The sequence below is a fragment of the Hipposideros armiger genome, unplaced genomic scaffold (genome assembly GCF_001890085.2).
Source record: "Hipposideros armiger isolate ML-2016 unplaced genomic scaffold, ASM189008v1 scaffold_271, whole genome shotgun sequence".
Taxonomy (NCBI): domain Eukaryota; kingdom Metazoa; phylum Chordata; class Mammalia; order Chiroptera; family Hipposideridae; genus Hipposideros; species Hipposideros armiger.
The window spans coordinates 322,534-341,795 of NW_017731621.1; the positions used below are offsets into that span (position 1 = coordinate 322,534).

The following is a 19,262-nucleotide window of genomic DNA, read 5'->3' on the forward strand; positions in this document are numbered from 1 at the left end:
TCGGTTTTTTAGTACCAATTCCCATCTTTGAAATGAATACAAATTTGCCACTTTTAAAGCATTTTTCATAGGATACATGTACATATGTTTTCAAAATACTTGAAGATTCTATTCATTGCGAAAATAAAGTATTTTTATATTTTTTAAACGGGACGAGAATAGATATTTTTCTCAGTCTTCCCTGTTGTGAAATTGGCAGAATTCAATTCAACAAAAACATACTCTCGTATAAAGCACCTACTATGTCAGGTACTTTGCCAGGCACTTGAAATGTGTTTGGAGCTTTCAGCACAGTGGGAATAAAGACAAGGAAATGGACAATTACTCTCTGGTGTGGTAAGTGTTACAAGGGAGGAAACCACCAGATGCTGCTGAAGCACACACAAGGGGCAGCTCCATCATCTCAGTTTCCGAAAGAAAGTTTCCTGGATCAGGGCTTCTCAAAGGTAAGTGTGTGCACTGATCACCAGGGAGTTCCAGCTGCACATCCTGATTCAGCCGGTCCACCGAGAGCCCGCATTTCTCACAGGTTCCCGGGAGATGCTGATGCCGTGGTCTGCGGACCACACTCGCAGCAGCAAAGGGCCCAGGAGACTGGACCCCACCTGAGGCCAGACAAGTGCAGAGGGAGTGCATCCAGGCAGAGGAGAGGATGCGGACACAGCCAGAGGGAGCCCACAATGCTACTCCCTCCTTTCCTCAGGTTAATCTTAAAGGGGTAAGCGAAGGGAGGGGAAAAAGAATTAAAGGCTAGGAAAACATCAACCATCTTGGAAGAACGATGCATCCCTCTTAGATTTCAGAGTGATTAGAAGGTGACAAATCTAAATTATTTAGAAGTCTGAGCTAGAAAATATTTTTAAATGGGAGTTATTTCAAGTACTTGTAGACTCTTAAACCTACAGCAACCCAGGGCCACTGTCACCTCGATTTAGGTAAAAAAAGTAAAATTACTACCAACATTTAGCACACCGGTTTCAAGAACTTGAAAATACTCATTTTCTCAGCTAAATTTTATAATTCCTTCATAAGTGTTTTTTATTCCATCATATATGCTCACCACATAATTTTTAAGAGCACTAGAAAAGATTAATTTCAACTAGATCTGTACAAGATTTTATGTAATAAATGTAGTAAATGCCATTCAAAAAAGATACAATGAAAAAAAATCACATATATTGATATGATGGGTTATTTCATTTTTAAAAATTCCCATTATGCAAGTAATTTAATGTAGCTCATTATTACAAAAGGAAATGAAATGTCCACACTAACTGAACTCTTGAGTACAGCCAATACAGGCGTCTGAAACACATACCCTGAAAAGTCTCATTGCCATCTGTTCATCTCACTCAGCAACAATATTGTGAATATTCAGACATATTTCTTGCATAAGTAGTTTTTTTCAGAACAAAGTTTCATTCAGAAGTTTGTACTATGCTGTTTGACACTGTGGTCATTATAAAGGAAAAAACACTCATTCTAAATTTTTTTTTTAAAGAGGGCTATTATCTTTTTGGAAGTTACATTGACTGAATAATAATAATAATAATAATAGTAACAATAAGAGACTGAACAATAACTTAATAGTGATTGTCCCCAAACTGCTTGAATGAGCTATAGCATAACATCTGCATAATAAAATACTGTGTCACTTAATTAAATGACAATGTTTTGGAAAGTAAAAACTACTTGCCATAGCCCTCCAAGAAATTATATTAATGAGCAACTTTTTTTTTCTGCTTTATTGCAGTATGAGTGATAATAAGCTGTGATAGTGCTAGTGGGCCAAATTTAGCTTACTGACCTATTCCTACAATCTTCTGCAAGGTTTTAGGAAATGAAGCACTGTAAAAAAAACAGTAAGAAAAAGATAGGAAGGAAGGAGGGAAAGAGGGCGGGAGAAAGGGAAGGAAGAAGGGAGGGTGGGAGGGAAGGAAAGGAAGGAACTCTGGGCCCAAGAGCAAGTCAAAGTTTCCATTATTCTGTTGACATTTTTGAAGACAACCTGAGTAAAAGCAGGTGGGGCAGTTTCCAGGGCCCACCTACAATGTGTTCTGAGTTCCACAGAAAATGGATCCTTTACGCAGTTAAACAGAACGATGCACCCCACGGATGGATCTGCCTCCCAAATTCTGAGGTTACACAGGAGCTCGCTAACAGCCCTCAGGTCCAAGACCTGAGGTGCCCTCACTCCACTAAATGTGAACTCGGCATCCCTCAGGGCCACCCTCGCAGTGGCTGAATCAAGTGTCTCTGTCCCGGAGGGGTCCTTACCAGGATCAAACAAACAACAAACAAGTACAACCACACCAGGCGCTCGCAGCTCGGGGATGGAGTCTGGATTTGTGAAAACACAAACCCACCAACTGAACTCCACCCAAGGAAGCATTCATTTTAAAGAAATGCCTGCATTATCCCTTTGCTCCCCAGCATGGGGAGTCACTAGAAAGACTGTCTAATCCTTGAGTGAAAACTTCTTTTTGTAAGTTTACTTCTATACCCAGAAAATGTTACATACTACACGTATACAAAGTTGCCACTGAAGACAATTCCGTGGCCTCTTGAACAGGTGAGTTTATTCCGCAAATGGTACCTTTGCTCAGGGGCTTCCCTGCCTGGCCACCCTCAGGATGACCCACTGTCCCTCAAACCCACTCTGATGTCCCTGACAGTATGTGAGAAGGCAGCCCTCCCTTTGTTTCTAGAACATCCCAGAAAGCTGCAGAGAGGGCAGAGGATCCAACAGGGCCAAGACGGAACAGGACGGGCTCGGGTGCTCAGCACGCCGCCCCAGTCCGCGGCTGCACAGGAAGGTGGCGGATGTCTTCCTGGATTAGGGCCTCTCCCCAGAAGCACACTTTCCATATTTCCACATGAGTCCACGGTCCATAGCTGGCTTCTTCCTCCTGTACCTCTGAGAATTGGTATCTCCGTTCTATTGACAAGGAACTCGCACAAGGACCGATGTCATCAAACACACCTGAAAATGGGAACGAACGCTCCCAATGGTCCATCTTTCACACAGGCTCTGAGTGAGGCTGACCTCTGAACGCCTTTGTGGTGAATTCCAGAGACCCAGGAAGCCTGGGGCAGAGCACAGCAGCAAACACAGCCTACAGCAGCAACACTGCATCCCCAGGAGGCAGGCAGAGCAAAGAACAGCACAGCTCATTGAAATCGCCAGGGGAATTTCAGAAACCAGATTCGCTACCCCATCTTGGAATTCGGCCAACTAACCGGGCAGTCTTCACGCCCTGCCACGCATACCAAGGGTCTTGCAAACATGAGGAAGAGTTATTTTTCTGGCATTCGCCCACGGGATGCTGTACGAGAGAGCTAGTGTGATTATATGGAAAGGGCTGTAAACCAGGAGGCCAGGAACGTCGCTGTGGCTGCACACCTGCCAAAGTTAGCTCTGACCTTGGGCCAGTCACTTAACCCCTCTGGACATGGTTCTTCATCTGGAAGTCAAGAGACTGGACCGAGCTCTCTAAGCTCCTTGTCCTGTTCTAATGCTCTGTGACGCTAACATTAGAGAAAGCAGACAGTAGGCGAGACAAGGGGAGTGGCAGCTGTCATAGTTTTTTTCAGCAAGAAAAATAGTCAAGCTGACATATTCTTGCCAACTCTGCAGCTACCCTGGGGGTGATCACGGCAGTCCCCTCTCCACTGGATGAGGCCAGCCACCTACCTCCCTGCTGCTGGCCCTGCTACCCCTGCCAGCAGGGCTCCCCAGGGCTCCAGCAGAGGGCACCCCACAGGGGGCAATCCTTGTGTGACTGACTTCCGGGGGGGGGCACCTTCTCCGCATTCCCAATGTCTGACAGGATGTCCCCGTACATGTAATAATGCGTGCCTACACTGTGTACCAAGCACTGTTCTAAGTGCCGTACACACACACTGAATCTTTAATCCCCACAAATATGTGAGGCAAGCAGTAATATCATCCCATGTTCCTGACAATGGAGGCACAGAGTTGAAATCATCTGTCCAAGGTCACACAGCTTGTACAGCGTGTAGTCGGATGAAAACTTAAGGCAGGCTGCTTCTCAGATCTTCACCAGTATTTTATGCCGCCTCTCTAATGGCAGTATAAAACAGGCAATTAGACATTTTTCTTTCACCGTTAACGGGCACCCCTGCCATGCGGTGGGCTGCTGCCTACAGGAAGGCTATGTAGCCCTGTCTGAAAGGGACAATGTAAAGACACCAGGGGGGACAAGTCACAGTGGAAAAATAGACCTGGGTCTGACTTCCTGGTCTACCTGTTACTACCTATGTGGCCTCCAGAAATTTCTTACGTAAGTCCCAGTTCCTCATCTGTAAAATGTGGTAATAATAGCTACTTCATAGCTATATTGTAGAGATTACATAAAACAATGCGTGTAGCAGTCCCAGCTAGTTTCTAAATTATGACAAAATGAGACTATCCACATTTAAAACCTCAAAGAATAAAAAGTGCTCTAGATTTCCAGTGACTAAGTTGGGACAACAGGCTGAATTCTGATTTTAGAGCTATCAATGTATTCATTTAATTAACTGATACCTATTTCTATTCGTCTATTGATATCTGGTATCCACTGAAACTTGTTGGCATCTATTTCTTACTATTCTTTGGGAATCATAAGAGTTCAGATGCCTATCAGTTTATCCTAGAGTGTCCAAAGTTCCAACAATGGTTTGCTAACAGAAGGGAAGGCTGGGTACCCTCAAAGGCGGAGAACAGCTCTGCAAGTGAGAAGCTCCCGCTGTCTCCCCACTCCATCACTCACCCAAACACACTCTGCACCTCAGTTTCTCCTTCCATGAAACAGAGCACAGTTCCTCTCCTTACCGCTCCCACAGAGGTATTCTGAGCTATTAGCATAATACATGAGACTGCTAATGCCTAACATTTGCATAATTCCTAACCCTTGAACATTTTAAAGTTTAAAAGGCTTTTCATACACCTTATTAACTTATTTAAGTGATTAGCAGGTTTTTGACAGCCATGACGGCATATTTACTAAATTAAGCAAAAAGAACTTTTCGCTCTTCAGTGGAAAGACATAAAAAAAATTGAAATGTGTATATATGTATGTATGTATATGTATACACGTGTATACACACATTGTGTATAATATATGCATATATATATGTATATATGAATTTAGCATACCAGTTCTGTAGCCTACAACAAGAACAAAAACACCACATCTATCACACCACTGGATTTGTTTACAAATATCCTTACAGGTGTCTAGATTCCCCAGTGAAACAGACCACATGTCTAAATCATACACAACACTATTTTTTAAATATTTATGAAAGAAAAATGCAAATATCTATAAATAGATCCCATTTATCAAATTCTATGCAACTACCATTTTAGAAATGATCCCTTTAATTGTATATTTCCTCAAAACTTCAGACCAGTCACCTCAGACTCTGGCCTCAATTTTAAGCTGACTTTAAGGGGGAAAGTCAGTTATACAGCTCTAAAGCGGTAACCATTTATACTACCCAAATGATAACCCTGGACTTCAAGTATGTAAAATGACATTTATTCACCAAATTATATATAGTTTAAACTAAATGATGAGTCATAAATAAAACTTCCCTGAAATCATTTATCTATCCATATACATAATGCCAAAACCATGTAGAAAAAAAACAGAATTGACACAACCTAAAGTTTTAACAGGAAAGCAGCAGAAACTTTCTTTCTGTGTGTCTTTCTTTCTTTTTCGGTTATTGCCCACTCCAGCCCCTCAGGACTCCCAATACCTAATCTTTCCTGCTGTGTGATCCTCCAGTCTGTTATTCTGACTTTTCAGGAATATCAGGCTACAAGCTATAAATACGCTTCTGTTGGTATCATTTAAGTGCAACTTGTATAAATCATTAGCTAAGTAAGCTTACAGGAGAAGGGGAAAACATTTGCCAAGATGTATTATTAGAGGAATTTAAACCACCAGCTAATCCCCACAAGGGCTGAACTCCCCAAGCACACAGGCAGATTAGATGACAGGGAGCTAGAACATGGAATTAAGCATGCAAATAACTGACACTCTTTCTAGAAGTGTGATAAAACACACTGTTTCTTCAACTGCCCTAAATATCTGCAAAGGCATATATATATATATATATATATATATGGCATGAAAGGTGGTAGGAACAGCCAGGCTAGATTTAAGTCTGCTCTGCTGCCATTGGAGAATCATCTTCCCCTCATGTCTGCCTCCCCTTCCAGAACACCCCGTATTGGCTGATGGACCTGCCGTCCTCTGAGTCACCCAAGAGAGCTGGAAATCGGCAGAGATTTCTTCTTTACCCTAATGCTTCTTTGCCTAGTCAGTGCCCAAGCCCCGTGTTTCTAACCTCCTTACTATCACTTGATCCCCCACATCCATCCCTTGCCCCCATTCTTATCAAGCCTTTAGTCCAGGGCTGGACTCAGGAAATCCAGTCTCAGAACGCAAACCTCTCAGGCAGAGTCAGGTGGGGCAGAGGCGAACCTGGTGCCATGGGGGCTCAGAGGGAGGGGCCCACCTAGGCACGGACAATCAAGGGGGGAATCCTGAAGGAGGGGGCCTCTCAAACTGAGGCTTAGCCCGCTGAAGCAGGAAGGAGAGGGCGGGAGAAGCAGAAGCAAGGCCTGAATCATCTGTTCTTTTCAGGGGAACAAAACTGAAGCAAGGGGTGTGGGAGTGGGGAGCTGATCGCTAGATAGCAAGGTCACAAAACAGGGGCTTGTTTACAAAGGAGCTTGCATTCCACCAAGCTGGTGACTTTGTGCAATTAAGGTAGAGAGGGTCAACGTCAGACATGCATTTAAACTCTCATTTGGGTCATGTTTCGGAGCAAGGACTGAAGACAGGGAGACAAATGGTTCCACGAGAGCCACACATCCCACATGATTTGGGAAGCAGAAACCGTAGGCAGGGACAGGCCCCAGAAGCTTATGGTCACCAGACAGAGAAACCCACAGGCCTGCCCAAACTAGTTGGAACATCCTGTTTCTTAGGAAGGGCTACCACCAATTCTATTTTCCTCCCATTCCTGGAGCTCTGTAAGTAACGCTCAAGCAACTGACAGAACAAATGGAAAAAAATGCAATGATTCTAAATCTCAAATCAAACCAAAAATGTTCCTGGATTATCTGCTATAGACAGAGCACCTTGTGAAACCTGCTTGGAAGAACCAATGCCTCCTTTCTGGCTGTTAAGGCTGCGCTGGCATCAGACCAATTCTGTCTCTTGTACACACACACTGTTAGAATACAGTAAACGACGACCACCAAACGGGGGTCTGAACAGAGCTGAGTTTACTGTCTGCCTGAGATGGAGAGGCTCCTTGCCCCGGAGTCAGGTCTGCAGTGCTCTGAGAAATAGAGAGGCCGAGGTACGGAGCTAAACAGGGGGATACACACCAAATCAGTCAAGATCCTGAGGTCAGGTCTCTGGGAGGGCCACAGGCAAGAGCATCGACCCTTCTCGGTGGTTCCAGGCTTTCACATTAGAGCCTGGTCTGAACAGGTCCAGGATGGATTGTGGCAGCTTTGCAGGGCGCCTGGGGGTCCTTCCGTAGACATGCCCACGCATGCATGCTCCAACATGGCAAGACCGTGACTTTGGTCACACACATAATATGACAATAACCACCACCAAGTAACTTGGTGCATCTCTCAACCCGTTTTATTTGAATTGCATGTTTTGTTTTGTTTTCTGAAATGATAGGAACTTTCAGCAAGGATTTTCCAGGACAACCAAGGGTTCTAGGACCATAAAACATGTATCTGCCTCCCTATTTGTTATCTTATGGCCTTTAACCATTACTCTTCACACTTCCTGCCTGCATCCTTGATTCCAAAACTATTGATAGCTTTCCCCGACAAAAAGGTCTCTCTATGTTAGATCATCATCTTCTGGGCAGAACAGAGAGATCCTTAAAAAGCTGTGCTGGGGCCTGAGAGACTCAAGTCTCAGCTTTACCAGCTTAGCCATTTTCAGTCATTGGAAAAGGGGTTTTGTTCGCCTTGAATTGATGAATTCCTATTGAAGCGGATGTTTCTCTAACACACACAATAAGCTGGCAGTTATTTCAACATGTGAACGGGGCCAGCCTGTCATCAGAACAAAGCCGTGGGAGCTGGAACAAGCCAGATTTAAATGAGTTAATCTACAGAGAAGTCTTTCCCGGAAAGCTGTTACTTAATACAAAACCAGCTGTCCTCTCCTTCGGGTGGGTGCTAGAGCCACCTCTCAGTTTAATGTGCACTGAGAGAGCATGTCTGGTCCAAGAGAACCAGAGACCCAAGCTACTGCCAGGAGGACCCAGGCCTCCAGGGTGCTGATTCACTCTGTCTCCCTCCAGAGGGCCCAGCCCCACCACACTTCACACCATCCAGCTGGCCTTGGCCCTGGCCGCAGGGAATGTTGGGCTTTGGTGCCTGCTGCCTTCAGCAGCCCTGCCCGCCTTCTGATAGTGGGCTTGGTGCCAAGTCATGCTGATCTGACCAACCTCGACGCCAGCCTCAAAAGCCAGGTTCTTGGTCTTGAACCCAGCCAGTGGCTAGTGCCTGCTCCCCACTGATGGGATGGTGGGTTCAAGTCAGTTCCCCTCTTTGTTAATGAAATTCAGCTTCTCTTAATGGAAAATCTCGCCTAAAGGAAACCTGTCTGGGTGTGTCTGGGTGTGTGTGTGTGTGTGTGTGTGTNTGTGTGTGTGTGTGTGTGTGTATGTGTGTGTGTGTGTGTGTGTGTGTGTGTGTGTGCGTGCGTGTGTACATATTTCCACACTCATAGAGCAGTTCACCTGGGAGGTGAGGCCAGGAGGCACGGGCCCTAGAGCAGCTGTTCTCAGCATGGAGCCGGCTGTGTGTGAGTCACTAGGGGAGGGTGTGCTTTGTAAACCTCCAATTCTACCTCAACTGGTCTAGGATGGAGCCTGGGCATCAGGAGGTTCTGAAAAACATCCCAGGTGATTTTAATGTGCAACCAGGGCTGAGAACCACTGATAGAGAGAAAAAGGCAGTCTCCCAGTGTACCCAGATGGAGGAGAACACACAATTTAAATGCAGCTCCCACTCAGACCCCCTTCTCAGGCAAGATAATTTCTGCAGCCTACCAAGGAACCATTAGAACAGCATGTTGAATTCTGGTGCCATGTTTCATTCAGAGAGTGCCTCTTTAACCAGCCTCACCCTTGGTTTCCCCAGCTATCAGGAAAAGAGCTACTCCAGATTCATTCATTTTGCTTCTCTTGTCTCCCATTTTCCAGCTTTCTGCCTCCCCTTCTCTCCTCATCTCTCATTTAAATGCAGACTGCTTATATATTTGTCTTTCTACTTTTCCAAAAATGTTTTACGTATTGCCTTGAAATTAGATTTGGGTAGTGTCTGCCTTCTAAGTAAGTAATAGCACAGAAACTATAAGCCCTATAATGTAAGTAGGGTATGTAATGATGATGCTGTGATATTCCCTAATGCATAAAATGTTCCATTCATGGGAACCAGAGCTAACCATTCCACAGGGGCACACTCATGCTGAATCTTATAGATCCTGCCTGCCCCCTGAACCTCAAAATCAGCACAACTCTCTGCAGCACCGCACCTGCCACCATGATGCTTGCCACTTTTTATTCCCTCTGAGCTTCGTTTAATGTCTACTTATCAAGTAAAAGGCTCATTTTGGAACTATTTTCAGAGCAAGTATAAAGACATCCTTAAGGATATATTAGCTACATTACTTCAATCCAATGAAATACATAAATCTCTACCCTGCAATAAATTCAGCACATACGAGAGCAAGCAGTCTCTCAGATAGGCCTATTTGGATGAAAAATAGTGTGGACGTAGACAAATGACCAGGGAATATGGCAGAATTTGGAATAAATCAGGTCTCTTTGGAACCGCATCTACAATGATTTAGTTATGGAAAGCACCAAAAGATATTTTTTTTATTTGTCTTTCAGAAAACTTTAACATTCAGCAAGCCTCGATCACAGCTGAGTTCCAGACCTTCACAGTCAAAACTGGTCTTCTCCACTGGTCATCTTGAAGACCCTCAAACTCAGCATGTCTGCATCAGAACTCATCACCGGCCCTCCTGGTCTGTATTTTTTTTTCTCAGTTAATGAGATTATTTTTCACCCAGTTATCCAATCAGAAACCTGGTAGTTATCCTAGAACCCTAATTCTCCTCAACCATCTTCCCACTCCTTCCAAATCCCTAAGCCCCAGAGATGTCATATGCACATGCTCCTATTTGTCTTTCACCCCAACCCACAGCTTCTGTTTTACTGTGTTGCTTCCCAGACTCCTCCGGGGACCTCCCCTTAACTGTTCCCCCTGTACTATCTCGCCCCTCCCATCTATCCTTCTAAGTTGTGCCACAGTGATCTTTATGAAACAATCCTTATCAAGTTGTTCCTATCATTCAAACTCTTCAATGGCTCCCTGCTGTCTACAGGACAAAGCAGGGTATACAAGCCCCCACAATCCAACCTCTCCAACCTCAGGTCTGCTTTATCTCGCCTTGAAGCCTCCACCCCGTCCCATGAGCTACCTGGAGTTCCCAGCACGCCAGCTGGCCTTCCATCTCCTTATCTCTGCTTGTAAACTATTCCTTTTGGTTGAATTTCCCTCTGCCTTTCTGCCCCCAGCAAAACACTCTCATTGTTTGGGTCCACTTGCTCCACAAAACCTTTTCTCACTCCTCACTCCAAAGAAAAATCTGGACAGCCTCGCCCTTGAGCCCCGGGTCAGACTTCTCTCACAAGATCTGCTATCAACCCATTTAGTCAAAAGACTGTGAGCTCCTGGAGGGCAATTGTATCTTCTCTTTGAAATCTAAGTGCCTAGAAGTGCTGCCCGATGCACAGGAATTTAATAGATATCAGTTAAAGGAATGACTGTTTCAATGGTGGCATTCGAACTTTGGTTCCAAAACTATTGTCTTTACAACTCAGATAATTGGCTTTCGGCTACTTATGATGTGGGATTGCCTCTTATTCCAGTTGTAAATCATCTGCAGAAGCCAGAAAAATAAATCAGTACAGGAGGTAGATCGCCTTCTTATCCCCTGAGAAATCATTTCTTTGTTCTTTATTCCTGAACAGAAGGGTCATGCTTCAAGGCATTCCAACAGCCGATAATGTGGATAATGTGAAACTATCAAGACAGTTATTCCCAGGCCCTGGCCCTCCCTGGTTTAAGTGCTCTCTCCTTGGATGTGAGGATTATTTGCTTGAGGCACAGAGAGCAGACACTAATTAAAGCAGAATGACCGTGATATAAACCAAGCTGGCGTACGGAGTCTGCATCCGTGCCCCCTGCCCACGTAGATGGAAAAAAAACACTGAGAATAAAAACTGACTTCCCAGGCTTTGTGGCTTCTAAGCCCATGAGGGAGTCACATAAAAATAAAGGCAGTATTCTCAGTTCAGCAGTGGGCAGCCCCTGTGCTCCAGGCAGAGCCTCTGGAAGGCTCTGGGCCCACCCAGAATTCCATCTAAAATGTCAAGTATCTGCAATGTGGCTAGAACTTAATACCCGGTGCGTATCCTCTTCTCCAAGCGCTGATTTCATATTGGGAAATGAGCAATTTAAATAAATGTTTCATTAACATAGTGTTTTCCTGCTTGATGCTAATCGAGTAATTTGTTTTCCCCAATTCTCTTCTATGGAATCATTTCATGCAATCCTCCACAGGACAATTTGAAACTCTTTGGGTCCCTAACAGACACTCCCGGGAACATAGAAACCATCCAAACAACCAAACAAATAAGCAAAAACCCTTACACTGAAGAGCAATCCAGGCTCATTTGTTCTGGAGCACACATCGCATCTCCTACAGAACAGGACGGACTCTCCCGACCACCTCAGAGGTGCTGCACTTGCGCTGCTGGGACCAAGCATCATTCAACAGGCACTGTGGGTCCCCGAGACAGGAGTGGGAGGGGTGGGACATTCAGGAAGAATGTGGGGGTATAACAGTTTGTTTTGAGGCCCTACAAGGCTTGTTCCCATTCTGTTTTGCTTATCTGGACAGGATTCTTGGTCTGTGCTGGTTCCAAACCCCAAAAATTTCAAGGATATTTCTAACATCTTTTATTAATAGAAACTCTTAAAAATTACATAGCCCAGTGCTCAGATATACTCCAGACTGGCAAAAGCGAGTACCATATAAGGGTTTGTTCCCCCAAACCTTGTGAGACACAGGGGGATGGCTTGATTATGAAGCACATTGCATTAATGAGAGGTCATCTTTTGGGGGGGTGTCTAGCCCCATCACAATGGGTCTGTGTACGCCATTACGCTGCAGGTGAGGTTTTTATGTGGTTCTATCGCACATGGGGAACAAAAACAAAACTCAATGAAGAGGTGAAGCATTTAAACCACAGACTCTATGAAGCCTGCTGGGTGCCAGGTGCTACGTGTGTGGCAGAGAGTGGGAGACCCATCAGAGTGTGAAAATAACCCTGGTGGGGTTGGCATTCCAGGCTCTGCGACATACAAGCTGCAATGCATTGGACAAGTGGCTTTATTCTCTGAGTTTCATCTCCTTATTATAAAATAAAGCAACAACAACAATGACAATAATAATACTAGTAGGAGTGGCGGTGGCAGCTACCCTTTATTGAGCACTTACTAGGTAGCAGGTGCAGCTGAAAGTGCTTTACAGACACTTGTTAAGCACCACCTCACTTAATCCTCAGACCACATGCAGGGAGATGTTATTAAATGCAGTTTTCGGAGGAGGCTCAGAGCTCAGTAAACGGGCCCAAGGTCACCCAGGTAGAGTGAATGTCAGGGTCTCGGTTCAAAACCACGTCTGCTTGCCTGCTGTGATCTCTGGAAAGAATAACTACTACAGAGACTGCTGCGAATGTTGATAGACATGATACCCATAGATGAAACTCGGAACGTGAGTGTCAGTCCCCGTGAACAGGGCCTCGAGCTCCCTGCTTGCCAGCCATCCCCCACCCTCTCTGACCTCTGGGAGGCCAGTGCTGGCAGCCTCGTCCCTTCCTGGGACTGGGGGGACCCAGTAGTCCCGCGGCAGTTGGGGGAAGGAGGCCGTGCCTCCTGGCACTTACTTTCTCAGAACGGCTATCTCGTTCTCGATGCTGCTCTCCTTGCCTTTCAGCGCCTTCTTAGGGATGCACTTCACCGCAAACAGCTTTCCAGTTGCCTTCTCTTCGGCTAAGACCACTTCAGAAAACGCCCCGCTGTGAAGGAGGAGGGAGACAGAGAAGAGGGTTAGTTTCAGGAGTCTGGGGTTCCCCATGGCTCCTCCAAACCCTCCCCCGAAGTCTGAGCAATAATGACGATGCATTAATGTTACTTTTTTCATCCAACACCACTCCGGACAAACGTTTTTATATGCAAAGAAGTAGACACACACAAATGTGCCCTCAGGCAAAGGGGCACGTGGATGTCCACATGAGGTTGGCCGCATCCCAGGGCCACCTGCCACCCGGTGCACCAACACTGTAGCAGTCACTTGGTAGCAAACAAGGAGGCTCCCAGAAAAGTTCCTACAGAGAAAGATCAGGTCCGTCTGAAGCTGTCAGCATCCCCACCCCAAGCAGACGAGAAAGTCACACCAAAATTTCTAGACTCCTCACAGGCCCGTTCATCCCAAGAAAATTTCAGAGCAAACATTTAATTAATTCTCGCAAATAGGTGAGGATGTAATTAAAGTGTGAGTTGGTGCAACATGTGGTATTGACATGGGGTTAATTAATTGGTAGGGACACAGAAGCCTTCAATAAGCAGTTTGTTTCTTTTTTAAACTAAACAAACAAAAACACACATGAGGTGCTATGTGGGGGAGACTTTACTGCCTGGAAATATAAATTTAACTCTGTGAGGGCAGAGCAACAAGCTCAGACTGTAACTAGGATATTTGGAACCAGAAAGTCCATTTCTCCAAAGAGGCACCCTGGGTCAAGGAGCCCCCAAGCCAGCGCCTCAATGGTAACCTTGTCCCCTCCCTGCGACCTCCTATGCTTGCCAGCAGGCAGGGCCTGGGTGCCACACGTGGGCAAGGGGGAAGGACAGCTCCTGGGTGGGGGGACTTCCTGAAGTGTCACTGGGAAGGTCTGATTCCATACATCAATCTGTCATAAATCTGTTGTAGGTTTTCATGTATTTTTGTTACCAAACTCAGGTTCGGTGTCGCTTGCCACCCGAAGAGTCCAAAAAACTAGAGTGACAAGGGTTGGTGAGAAGAAAAGCATCCTTTATTCTAGATGTCGGCAGCTACGGAAGACAGCAGACTCCTGTCGAAAAAACCACCTTCCCGGAGCCAAAATGATCAAGAGGTTTTACTGTCGGGTAGATGGAAAAGAACAAAGGAAAGCAGGCCTCAGGACTAATAATTGAGAAGTCGTCTCCTGGGGTCTTCTGACTCCTCAGGTCTGCTCAATGTTATCTTAAAACTTATTGTCCGCAGCCATCTGCGGAAAAACTGCTAGGGAGTTGTGAAAAACTGCTAGGGTGTTGTGATCTTGGGTCCCTGATGTCCAGGTGCCTGAGGATTATAGAAGCTGCTCTTTTCAGGTTATGATGTTCGTGATTAACAAGATATGCGTAGCCTTGAAAAAGGGAACAACGTTCTTCAGTTAATCAGTGGGAGGAGAAACAAAGAGGAAACAGCTGAATATCAGAATGGATCCCACTGCAAACTAGCTAAGTTTAATGACATTATTGATGTATCAAATTTCCCCCTTACATTTATATTTCACAATTATTCTTCTGGCTGGTTCTATGCGAGGCATGTGGTACTGTGCGGGGTGCATCCTCCTTGGCCAGCAATTTGTGGATTTAGGCAGAAGACCTTTGTTCTGACATTTTCCATGTTGTTCTCTTGTGGAATGCCTATGTTCTGCCCCTCAGGTTTACATAATCACATACAGACCTTGAAGATAGAGACTTCTCTCAAGGAAGTTAATGTTCCAATAGGAACGCAGTCCTAAGCATTCTGTTCATTGTATTAAGTGGAGTGAATTCCTCTCTCCCTGGAAAGGATTTTAAAAATATCTATTTGTCTCCCTTTGGTCCGTGACCGATGTGTATCTTCTTCAGACGGGGGAGTAGAGGGAGAGTGAAGTTCCTTCTTAGGCAAACTCTGATGTTGACTGAAAAACAAGGGCCCTGAGGTAGCAAACTGGGATGACACTGATCCTCCAAGTGGTTTCTTTTGATGCAAGAGGGGCTGTCTCTCACTACAAGCCTGTAGAAGCCACGTTTAGTGTCTCTCTGAAGAAATAAGAGTTGCTCCTGAAAGTCTAGGGAAAGACAATGGCTTGGTGGATTGTGCTTTTCTTTGGCCCACGTGCACAGATCCACGTTACTGGGATCTGGAGTGGGCAGTGGAGGAGTGTGTTTTTGTTTTAGAGCCTTGAGGATGTTCGGCCCCCAGCCCAAATGTGGCACCCTCTGAGGTCCTTTTATTATTATTATTTTTTTAAGATTTTATTGGGGAATTGGGGGAGAGGAGCAGCATTGGGGAATTGGGGAGGGGACCAGCCAAGTTGTTGTTCTTCAATCTTAGATGTGGAGGGCGCCAGTCGCCATCTGGCTGCCCGTCGGCAGCTCATGTCCTCTAAGCTCAAGGTGCTGCGATACAATCTTAGCTGCGGGGAGGCATAGCCACCGTCCCATGTGAGAATCGAACTGGAAATCTTGTTGTTAAGAGCGCACACACTATCCACTAAGCCATCCGGGCAGCAGCTCAGCTCAAGGTGCCAAGTTCAGTCTTAGTTGCGGATGGGCGTAGCCCACCATCGAACAGGCAATCTTGTTGTTACAGCAGCTGAGCCATCCTACCACCTGTTAGCAGCTGAGTGACAGCTCAGCTCGGGCACAACGTCACTGGCCCATGTGGGAATCAAACCGGCGGCCCTGCTGCTCAGAGCTCATGCTCTTAAGCTCTTAAACAACTGAGCTACTCGGCCGGCCCTCCGAGATCCTTTTAAATGCACTATGCTGGACAGATGCTGGCTGCTGGCTGGAAGCCTGCCTTGCAGTCATAGAAGGTGACAGCGATGGAGGATGGGACCCTGCCTGTGGAGCACCACCACCCCCACAGCGAGTACAAGTCCACCTGTTTCCTCACTGAGCCAAATACTGTTCACTGCTTCAAGCTCTCCAACTGCAAAGCTTTGGTCTTGTCATGGGATATGACATTAGCATACATTATTACTGTTCTTGAAATAAGTAGAAATCACTTCAAGACACCTCCCTGTTCCAGGAAAGCCAATGAAAAACATCAGAAGTAGAAACTCATGAATGAAGAGTTTGGGCACTTTCAATGTAATTACACAACAAAGTGACCTGTGTGTCTGTGTGTCTGTGAGTGGGGGTAAGGAGAGAGAAGGGGAGAAAGAGAGGGAGACGGATGCAGGCTGGGAGGAGGCTGGGGACAGGAAAAAAGACAGAAAGGCAAATGATCCGAGAGTCCACGAAACCTTCGGACAACTCAAGGAAGTAAATTCCTAGGAACGCAAGCAGAGACAGAGAGTTACAAAGTTTTAAAAATACAAAGAGGTCAGGGCAGGTTGCACTGTGTCATCTATGAGATACAGGCACCACGCATTTAAAACTCAATGCTAGACGGAATTGCACTTACATCCTGAAACGGCAGTCTGTAGGTGGCTGCTCTGGCCTGGCACCCCAGCCCCCTGTTCTCACGTATCTGGCTTCTCCTCCACCACCACCTGACTGGAATCAGGAGGACACCCAGGGGGGCGTCTGCCAACTGCTCCATCCAATGGCTTCTTCCCGCTGCCCACCCTATTATTGGTCTTCCCTGTGGCATCTGAGGGTCTTTGCCTCCTTCCTAAAACTCTCCTCTTCTTGGCTCTACGACATAATGTTTTCCTTCCTCTTTTATGTCCATTATCTCTCCGTCTCCACCAGCTCCTCTTCCTCCCGTCTAATGGCAGGGTTTGCCCGTGCCCTCCTCAGCCCTCCCCGCGTCCTATTCTCCACCCTCCTGGGAAAATCTGTCGTTCCCGGTTTCCACCACCTGTCTCCTCATGGCTCCCTAACCTTTATCAGAATTTGAGTCTCTCTCATGGGCGAATCTCATCTTTCCCGCTGCCTATGAGGGTTTTCTAGCTGAATTTCCTGCCCAGCCTCTCCAGAGCACCATAACCAAAGTAAAAAAACAGTATCTTCATCCAAAAACTTCTGTCTCCTCTATTCTCTGATCCAGTAACAGAGCCTAGAACCCTACTGCCCTCCCCTCTCTCTCTCTCTCATTTCCGTCATCAAGTATATTCAGGTCTTCTGCTAAAAAGACTCTCAAATGCCCATCTATTCCATCCCTATACCACTGTTCTGGTTCCAGCTCCAGTTACTTCACTCTGGTCTGTTCCAGGCTCTCTCCAGGCCCCTCTGCCCCCAGCAAGCCCACCTCCCACCTGCTATCTCCTATCTGCTACTGGAATTCCTTCTGTCAAGCAAAGATCTTATTATGTCACTACCCTACTTAAAAATTTGACATTTCCCATCTATACAGAATAAAGTTTGAACTCCTTTGCAAGTTATCCATGGCATTCAAAACTCTTCCCAACCTGACCCCAATTCTGCAGGCTCATCTCATCTACCTCTAGAGCCATCCTCCCCACCACAAACATGTGCCACCGTACACTTATCTCCACCCAACCACAGCAGTCAGCTGACAGTTTCCCAAACTTGCCTGTGCCCTTTCACACCACTGGCTTTGGTTCAAATCCTGCCCACGCCCCCATCCTTGAACGCCATTCCTTTTTCTTTCTGTTTGGCACAATTCCATTTATATTTTAAAGAGCCCACCTGGTATATTTCCTACTCTTTGAAGGCTATCTCAACTGCCTCCCAGTCAGAAAAAATGAGGCCCTTATTCTGAGGCCCACACGCTTGGCTTATATCTATGTGACCCCACTTACACATTCCACTGTGGAGTCCTAAATCGTTCTTTTCTGTATCTCCATACAGAAATACAGGACTGGTACCCGAGGCAGTCCTAATGATCACCATTATTTGGCGCTCGCCTCTGATTCTCCATCTAGCTTTCTACATTTCCCCTGGACTATAGATCCGTAAAATAGAAAACACTGGCCCTCCCTTATCCGTGATTTCGCTTTCTGCAGTTCCAGTTACCCACAGTCATCCTGCTGGATGCTCACCCTATTGGATACCAGTTTTGACTGGTAAAAATATTAAACTTGTGAATTTACAACATGATATGTCTCCCTAAAAACCTTCATCCTCATGGACTAAGTAAAATTTGGTAGGAAAGAGGAGAGGTCAGATTTTTTTTATAGACTTTAGAGAATACATAACCATGAGAGAAATAAAATTCCAGTGTTTTGAAAATTACATTTTTTCAAGTTGTGACATGATATTTGATTTTTAAAGTAAACTATTATTCTATTTTTAAAAACGCACTAAGTTTCCATCTAAATTAAATCTCCATGACAAATTACTGAAAAGGTCAAACAAAAAGCTATTCTTGAAATGCTAAACATTTTTGGCTCCTGAAGATAAGCTGTACAAATTACAGAAGTTGAATCTTTCCCCTTTTTCTTCCACATTTCAAAGAAATTAAAATCATCAACCTGAAAAGCAGCTTACTCTGATTGTAAGCCAGGTACCCAGGAGGAAATAATCTTTTGAGAGCTGAATTTCCAAGACTCGAGGAAAATGGTCACATTTTCTATATTGACTAAAGAATGCTAAACATCTACTTTTTCTTTTAACTTTATAAATGGTGTCTCGGGGGGTGGGGGGCTGTTCTTTTTTGCTTTATCTAGTTGGTTTTAGGAACGGGATCCTGGCATTGAATTAGTAGACTGCCCATGTAATAAAGCACATACTGAAAGTACGTACCCGGTCGGTCCTCTCTGAGTGAAATGATCCCGCTCCAACTGTCCAGTGAGAGAACAAAAGAAAAGAAGTAGGGCTACGCTCTGGGAATTCTGTATATTTCCTGGTTCCCTGAGTAAGCAGCACAAAATCCATACGCTATGGCTAAAAACAGACATTGAAGGTTTTAGAACTAAAAACAGAAATTTACCTTCTAGTTGTTAAAAAATTCCTAGTTATTCACCTTACCTCCAGAGCTGCTGCTGTATATTGAGTCAGAACTCAGAGCTAAGCCAAGCCCAGGGGTATGCAGGCTAACCCACCTTCTCATTATAAATTATTATCATAAAAAGCAAAAACAAGAATCTATGGCTTGTGCTTTCCTGATTTCTAATGATCTTTAAACTGAAGTTGTTAA

At 45.3% G+C, this 19,262-nt stretch overlaps 1 protein-coding gene across 1 annotated transcript in view; it reads right to left on the reverse strand.

Annotated features, from left to right (window-relative positions):
* The window catches only part of CAMK1D (calcium/calmodulin dependent protein kinase ID), a 462,879-nt gene that overhangs the window by 277,176 nt on the left and 166,441 nt on the right, over positions 1-19,262 (reverse strand). Inside the window, exon 2 of the mRNA XM_019656989.1 lies at positions 13,084-13,215. Coding sequence (XP_019512534.1) covers positions 13,084-13,215 — 132 coding nt within the window. The remainder of the gene's footprint in view (positions 1-13,083; positions 13,216-19,262) is intronic.